Source organism: Pollachius pollachius (assembly GCF_949987615.1).
Source record: "Pollachius pollachius genome assembly, chromosome: 12".
In the NCBI taxonomy this organism is placed as follows: Eukaryota; Metazoa; Chordata; class Actinopteri; order Gadiformes; family Gadidae; genus Pollachius; species Pollachius pollachius.
Window position 1 is genome coordinate 19,380,045 of NC_136945.1, and position 7,252 is coordinate 19,387,296.

At 48.9% G+C, this 7,252-nt stretch overlaps 2 protein-coding genes across 3 annotated transcripts in view; both read left to right on the top strand.

Moving 5' to 3' along the window:
• Positions 1-37: 37 nt before the first annotated feature.
• Positions 38-2,675, top strand: rpp14 (ribonuclease P/MRP 14 subunit; the record flags this gene model as incomplete). Of its 2 annotated transcripts, XM_079747297.1 has the most annotated exons (6): positions 38-142; positions 499-582; positions 831-915; positions 1,000-1,076; positions 1,368-1,446; positions 2,188-2,387. In XM_079747297.1, the coding sequence occupies exons 2-6, from the start codon at positions 512-514 to the stop codon at positions 2,245-2,247; spliced, it is 372 nt and encodes a 123-aa protein (XP_079603423.1). In that variant the 5' UTR covers positions 38-142; positions 499-511. The 2 variants fall into 2 exon arrangements, with proteins under 2 accessions (XP_079603423.1, XP_079603422.1); XM_079747296.1 differs by lacking the exons at positions 38-142; positions 499-582; positions 831-915; positions 1,000-1,076 and having other exon boundaries at positions 1,370-1,446; positions 2,188-2,675.
• A 236-nt stretch (positions 2,676-2,911) lies between these two features.
• The window catches only part of pxk (PX domain containing serine/threonine kinase), a 13,049-nt gene continuing 8,708 nt past the window's right edge, over positions 2,912-7,252 (top strand). The window contains exons 1-5 of the mRNA XM_079748019.1: positions 2,912-3,499; positions 5,272-5,322; positions 5,434-5,481; positions 6,597-6,783; positions 6,909-6,986. Coding sequence (XP_079604145.1) covers positions 3,398-3,499; positions 5,272-5,322; positions 5,434-5,481; positions 6,597-6,783; positions 6,909-6,986 — 466 coding nt within the window. The 5' untranslated portion in view covers positions 2,912-3,397. The remainder of the gene's footprint in view (positions 3,500-5,271; positions 5,323-5,433; positions 5,482-6,596; positions 6,784-6,908; positions 6,987-7,252) is intronic.

Consider the following 7,252-nt stretch of genomic DNA (forward strand, 5'->3'; position numbering starts at 1 on the left):
GTCGCGCTTGTTTATATTTAACTGCGCATGCGCGTGACTAAGTACCAACACGCTTCTCAAAGCCGAGGACAAACTTGAATTAAGGACAAAGATTCTTATTTTATTATATCATAATATCATTACAACCACGAGACACAACAGGGTAGGTATTATCTGGGCTCAGATTAGCGCTACATCATGTGAGGTTGGGTTTGATCGAGGCATCACAACATGAGATTAAGGAATAAAGTAATTCTGTGTTTGTATGGAAGTAAACTAAATGGAATATATTTTCAGTCCTGTAGATAATGGAAATAATCCCCAGATATTCTTACCTATAGTACCGGTATATATAATGTAACGAGCATTAGGGGACAGAAATTAAACTTAAGTTATGGTTTAAAACCGCCCTCTCCAGGTAGATCGGTATAGCACCACGGTGTTGTAAGACGACTGAACAGATGGAATACAAAGTTCTTATCCGGATGTCCTCTCATGGTGTATTTTCAATGTTTCCAGAACATGACCCAGGATGCCGCCAGCCGTCTATGAACGCGTCGTGGTGAAGAACTCTCCAGTGTACCAGTACATGAAGGTTTCCCTGTGAGTCTTCTGTACTTCTGCATCTGTACTACTACTAGTGCACTGACTGAATACTCCCGTTTTCTTGTGTACTGTGATTGTGATTGTGTGCCATTGATGTAGTACTGCCGTGTTTGTAGCTCTGGTTCATTGCTGGTACAATGTCTGTCAATTTAAGTTGGTCACATGCAGTAAATAGATACCGCTTGTTTTGTGTGTTATTGAAATCATATGTTGTGTTATTACTGTGTGTGTGTGTGTGTGTGTAGGGTTCTGGAAAAGGCGCAGACTAAACTAACAGCGGTTGAGTTTAAACACCTGATCACCACGGGTCTGAAGAGTCTTTACGGAGAGGTAGGACGAGGTCTGGGTTCGATTCCCTGCTCACTGGATCTACACTGTCTCACCTGTGTGTGTGTGTGTGTGTGTGTGTTCCAGGTGGGAGCCGCATTCCCCTTCGACCTTTTGACCTTTGAAGAGGACACCCTGACCGCAGTGCTCAGAATATATAGCAGGTACCTAGAGATAGAACCTGTTGGAAGAACCAGCTCTTATAGAACCTCTTGGAAGAGCCAGCTCTTATAGAACCTGTTGGTAGAACCTGCTCTTATAGAACCTGTTGGAAGAACCAGCTCTTATAGAACCTGTTGGAAGAACCAGCTCTTATAGAACCTCTTGGAATAACCAGCTCTTATAGAACCTGTTGGTAGAACCAGCTGTTATAGAACCTGTTGGAAGAACCAGCTCTTATACAACGTGTGTGTGTGTGTGTGTGTGTGTGTGTGTGTGTGTGTGTGTGCATGCAGGGGTCTGGTACGGCTGTGGAGCTCTCTCACTCTGCTGGGATTCTTCCAGCAGCAGCGCTGTGCCTTCAGGGTTCTGCAGGTGAGCAGAACCTCCTCCTACACCCTGTAGTCCTACTGGCCCTACTAGAACCTCCTCCTACACCCTGTAGTCCTACTGGCCCTACTAGAACCTCCTCCTACACCCTGTAGTCCTACTGGCCCTATCAGAACCTCCTCCTACACCCTGTAGTCCTACTGGCCCTACTAGAACCTCCTCCTACACCCTGTAGTCCTACTGGCCCTACCAGAACCTCCTCCTACACCCTGTAGTCCTACTGGCCCTACTAGAACCTCCTCCTACACCCTGTAGTCCTACTGGCCCTACCAGAACCTCCTCCTACACCCTGTAGTCCTACTGGCCCTACCAGAACCTATTCCATACCGTAGTCCATCCCCCACAGACCATGTGTCCTACCGGGACCAGGTCTCTAGGTAGCACAGTCTCCTGCAAGGGGGCCTTCACCTAGACTATCATAGCCTCCCCCTTACCCCCCTCCCACAAGCACTTATTGTATGTTGTACGTCCTGGCACTTAAAAATAGTACTTAGCATCGTGTAGCGTCTTATCCTAGCTATCTCTGTTGTATAGGGTGGAATGGGTTAACCTAGCGGTTGTTAGTGCTTGGCACTTGGTTCTATGAACATCCTTGCTGTAGCGACGGCGGTATTTGGTTTTTCTTTCTTGTGACAAATGTACTTCTTGTAAGTCTCTTTGGATAAAGGCGTCTGCTAAACGCCCTAAATGCAAATGTGTGTGACGGGCTGTCCTCCTCCCTCCAAGGTGTCTCCGTACCTGCTGGCGCTGACCGGGAACAGCCGGGACCTGTTGTTGGACCCATGAGGGGCTGCGTGTTCCGGGCGGTCCCGCGGCGATGTGTCCACGTGGGCCAGCGCTCCTCGCTCACCAGGACCTTCTCCCCCCGGGACGTGGAGCTCTTCTCCCAGCTGACCGGCGACCGCAACCCCCTCCACCTGGACCCGGTCTACGCCGCCACCACGCCCTTCCTGCGGCCCGTGGTCCACGGGGTGCTTGTCAACGGGCTGCTCTCCGCCCTGCTGGGCACCCGCATGCCCGGGCCGGGCTGTGTCCTGCTGCACCAGGACCTCCGCTTCCCCCAGCCGCTGTACGTGGGGGAGGAGGTGGTGGCGGAGGCCGAGGTCACCAGGGTCCGCATGGAGGTGGTCTTACTGGCGGTGCGATGCTCCGCCGGGGAGAAGGTGGTGATGGAGGGGGAGGTGAAGCTGATGGTGCCCCAGGAGAAGACCTAGAGGAGGGGGAGGAGGTGGGGGGGGGGTGATGGAGGTGGCCAAGCTGGTTGCCCCTGGTTACTGTACACTGGCCGTTTCTTCATTAGGGTGTTGTGTGTCGCCCTGTGTGGACGCGGTGTCTTAAGCGGCCCGCAGAGGGCGCTACAGGCGCACTCCGAAATAAAATGAAACCTAATTTTTCCCATTTCAACAGAAAGCGTCTTTTATTGTGCCAAGCCACGTTGGGTATTATTTAACCAACGGAGGCTATTTCAAAACTGTGTGTTAGTGACTAGAAGCAGCGGAGTATTGACTCCCCCTGTTTCCAGTTAAGATTAGCCCTCAGTGTGGAAATCAGTCACAACAACTGAAGGGGAGGAGGTGAGGACATCCTTGAGTGGGTTCTTATCGGCGTTGGAGTTGAATATTGCTTACCATTGACACACTGGTTTATAGAGGCCTGAAAACAACCCGTGGATCCAACGCAACCTTTTGATTAGTACAACCTAGGTCTCTTCAGAATGGTACCGTCAACCGTGAGGCGAACCTTTACTTTGTAATCATCCGGAAATGTTCGAAATGACGTTTTCTCCTCGGCTGTCAAGACGGACTGGGCTTGCTTATTATTGATTATTGACAACGCGGCCGTCAAACCATAGCAGCCCGAGAACCGCTCCAGAGGAGTTCTCCCGGTTCTCCACACACCCAGCGGGCCGGGCCCGGGGAGTAGGCCGGGCTACGGGATGTGTTCGGCGGACAAGCAGCCCGCCGGCAGGCTGTTGCTGGACGACACCGTGCCGCTGGCCGCGGTGATCGAAGCCAGCCAGACCCTCCAGTCCCACACGGTGAGTGGAAGCGGGAAAGTGGTTCTAATGTCGGGGTTCCGACAGCAAACACACGCATACTCCTTGTGTCAGTGTGTGCATGTGTGTGGTGTCGGATGTATAGAGTGTCATCTTTCTAGGAAAAAGTGCTGATTTGGTGCTGCTGTCGTCTCACGTTGAACCAGAGTTCCGGATCTTGTTGACACCGATCAGCTGAGCTGGCTGTTCTGGTAGCCTAGCATGCTACTATATATATGATCAGATGAGCTAGCTGTTCTGGTAGCCCAGCATGCTAACCTCTGAGCAGATGAGCTGGCTGTTCTGTTTACCTGTCATGCTAATGTTGGACCACCTAGATCAGAAAGGCAACTGAATGCCCGGTACTGAGTCAATGATTTATTGTGTGCCAACAGTGTGGACATCATAGTGTGATTTAAATACTGTGGGTATAATGTGTTATTGGTTATCTAGCTTTACATAGAACTGTCAGTATGCAATACTACTGTTCTATAGAGAGAGACAGGTTATTAGGACTCTTCAAGGCAGATAACTAGTCTTTCCTCGTCTCCTCACTGAGATCACATGTTAAGGTGCTAATCATTCACAACTCGTATTGTGTTGAAATGTGAATGCGATTGTGATATCCGAGGAGTTAGCTATTCTTAGTTTATGATGGATTACTTCCCCTATTGTAAACGGGTTAACCTCAACCATAAAAGAAACTGGTTAAAGCTCAACCACATCCGACTGAACACTGGTCAAACTCAACCATCTCTCCCTTAATATGAGCGAGAGAGAGAGTCACTGAGTGAGTGAGAGAGTCACTGGATGAGTGAGTGATTGATTGATTGATCCCTGGAGTCATGTCTCGTGTCTCACCTTCCCCAGCACGATGGAAGTGCCAGGGTTGTACGTTCAAATCCCGGAGTAGCCTGGTCAGTAGAGCAAGCCACTGCCACTGTACAGTAAGGGGTACTATTCCCTGGGTAGCTCAGTAGGTCGAGCAAGGCACTAACACTGCAGGGTTGGAGGTTTGAATCTCTGCAACTTAGTGAGTAGAGCAGGGCATAGGGGTCAATCTTTCTATCAAATAACATCACGCTGTTAGAGACGGAGAACTCCAGCTACAGTCAAATCTTGAATCTTTCCATCACATCCTTACTATGTTTAATCCCGCCCTCATATGTCGGTTCTTGGCTCCTCCTTAACGAACGTTAAACTTAAACTTAAACTTAACTGTTCCCAGTGGTTGATACGTAGCCTTGTGAAACCAAGATAATTATTTTTGCATGAATCAGCAAACATGAATATCATGTTTCAGCGACTCAGCCAAACAGAGCGCGCTCCTGCTCTCTCGCCAAATCCGGTTGGAGGAAAATAAAACCTTATCTTCTCAAAAGCCATCACTGCAGATTTCCATCGCAAGCTAATGCTGGCCCATCCCCGCAACACGATAAACACTTTAACAGACAGACAGACAGACAGTGAAGACAATGTGAGATCACATGACTCCTCATGTGAACTTCTGACCTTGCCCTCTGAACAAAAAATCACACGATAGTTAGTCTCTCTCGCTCTGTCTCTCTGTCTATCTCACTCTCACTTTGTCTCATGCTCACACTGTCTCACTCTGACTCTGTCTCACTCTGACTGTGACTCCGTCTCACTCTGACTCTGTCTCACTCTAACTCTGACTCTGTCTCACTCTGACTCTGTCTCACTCTGACTGTGTCTCACCTTGTCTCCGTCTCACTCTGACTCACTGGCTCGGTCTATGACTTTGTGTTTCTCAGGAGTACATCATCAGAGTCCAGAGGGGTGTGTCTTCAGAGAACAGCTGGCAGGTATATAAAATGATCTTTTCACTAATTATAAGAATTCAATAGTTAATTATCATGTTATTAATGTAATGTGTCATATTTCAATGACGCATTGTGTTTGTCGTGTTCCTACAGGTGATTCGTCGCTACAGTGACTTCGACATGCTACATAGCAGTCTCCAGGTAAGATTCTGCATGCTCACATTGCTGCACGATGACTAGAAACTAGTTTATTTTACTATAGCTATGAAGCTCTGTTCTCTTTGAAGGGGTGAGAGCTCTGTTCTCTATGAAGGGGTGAGAGCTCTGTTCTCTATGAGGGGATGAGAGCTCTGTTCTCTATAAAGGGGTAAGAGCTCTGTTCTCTATGAGGGGATGAGAGCTCTATGAGGGGATGAGAGCTCTGTTCTCTATGAGGGGATGAGGGCTCTATGAGGGGATGAGAGCTCTGTTCTCTATAAAGGGGTGAGAGCTCTGTTCTCTATGAGGGGATGAGAGCTCTGTTCTCTATAAAGGGGTGAGAGCTCTGTTCTCTATGAGGGGATGAGAGCTCTGTTCTCTATGAGGGGTGAGAGCTCTGTTCTCTATGAAGGGGATGAGAACTCTGTTCTCTATGAAGGGATGAGAGCTCTGTTCTCTATAAAGGGGTGAGAGCTCTGTTCTCTATGAGGGGATGAGAGCTCTGTTCTCTATGAGGGGATGAGAGCTCTGTTCTCTATGAGGGGATGAGAGCTCTGTTCTCTATGAGGGGATGAGAGCTCTGTTCTCTATGAAGGGATGAGAGCTCTGTTCTCTATGAAGGGATGAGAGCTCTGTTCTCTTTGAAGGGGTGAGGGCTCTATTCTCTATGAAGGGATGAGAGCTCTATTCCCGATGAAGGGATGAGAGTTCTGTTCTCTATGAAGGGGTGAGACCTCTGTTCTCTATGAAGGGATGAGGGCTCTGTTCTCTATAAAAGGATGAGAGCTCTATACTCTGTGATGGGATGAGACCTCTGTTCTCTATGAAGGGATGAGAGTTCTGTTCTCTATGAGGGGATGAGGGCTCTTTGAGGGGATGAGAGCTCTGTTTTCTTTGAGGGGATGAGGGCTCAATGAAGGGATGAGGGCTTGATTTTGTGGTAGTTGCCAATGTTCGTGTTTGCATGGGTTGCATGACCTCTAAGCACTTTTCATGGTATGCAGGAAGTTGGGGTTTTGACAGCTTTTGCAAGTTCACATCCTGTCCACGAATGAACCCAAGACATACAATGATCTGTCTGTCTGTCTCTCTCTCTGTCGCTGTCTCTCTGTCTGTAGGTTTCAGGGATCAGTCTGTCCTTCCCTCCTAAGAAGCTGATAGGAAACATGGACAGGGAGTTTATAGCAGAGAGACAGAAGGGCCTACAGGCCTACTTGGACTACATTACCCACAATCCCCTGCTCTCCAGCTCAGAAGCTGTCAAGAAGTTTCTGGACCCTAACAGCTACTCCTCCAACTACACAGGTGAGGGGACAGTACACAAAGCAGATGAGTAGAGGTACTGTCCTCCAGACATCATATTAAGTCTCTGTCTGTCTGTCTGTCTGTCTGTCTGTCTGTCTCTCTGTCTCTCTGTCTCTCTCTCTCAGAGATCGCCCTCCAGCAGGTGTCCATGTACTTTCGGTCGGACTCCCGGTGGGAGGTGGTGGAACCTCTTAAAGACATCGGTACGTCCAAACCCCCTTTACCAGCTAGTCTACCAGTCTAGCTGGTAGACTAGCTAGTCTGGTAGACTAGCTGGTTTACCAGCTAGTCTACCAGCTAGTCTACCAGCCATGCTGCCAGTTAAACTACCAGTAAAACTACCAGCTAGTTTACCAGTTAGACTACCAGCTAGTCTACCAATTAGGCATCCAGCTAGTCTACCAGTTAGGCACCCAGCTAGTCTACCAGCTAGACTGCCTTGGTAGGGTGGCAACTGAGGAAGGAGTAC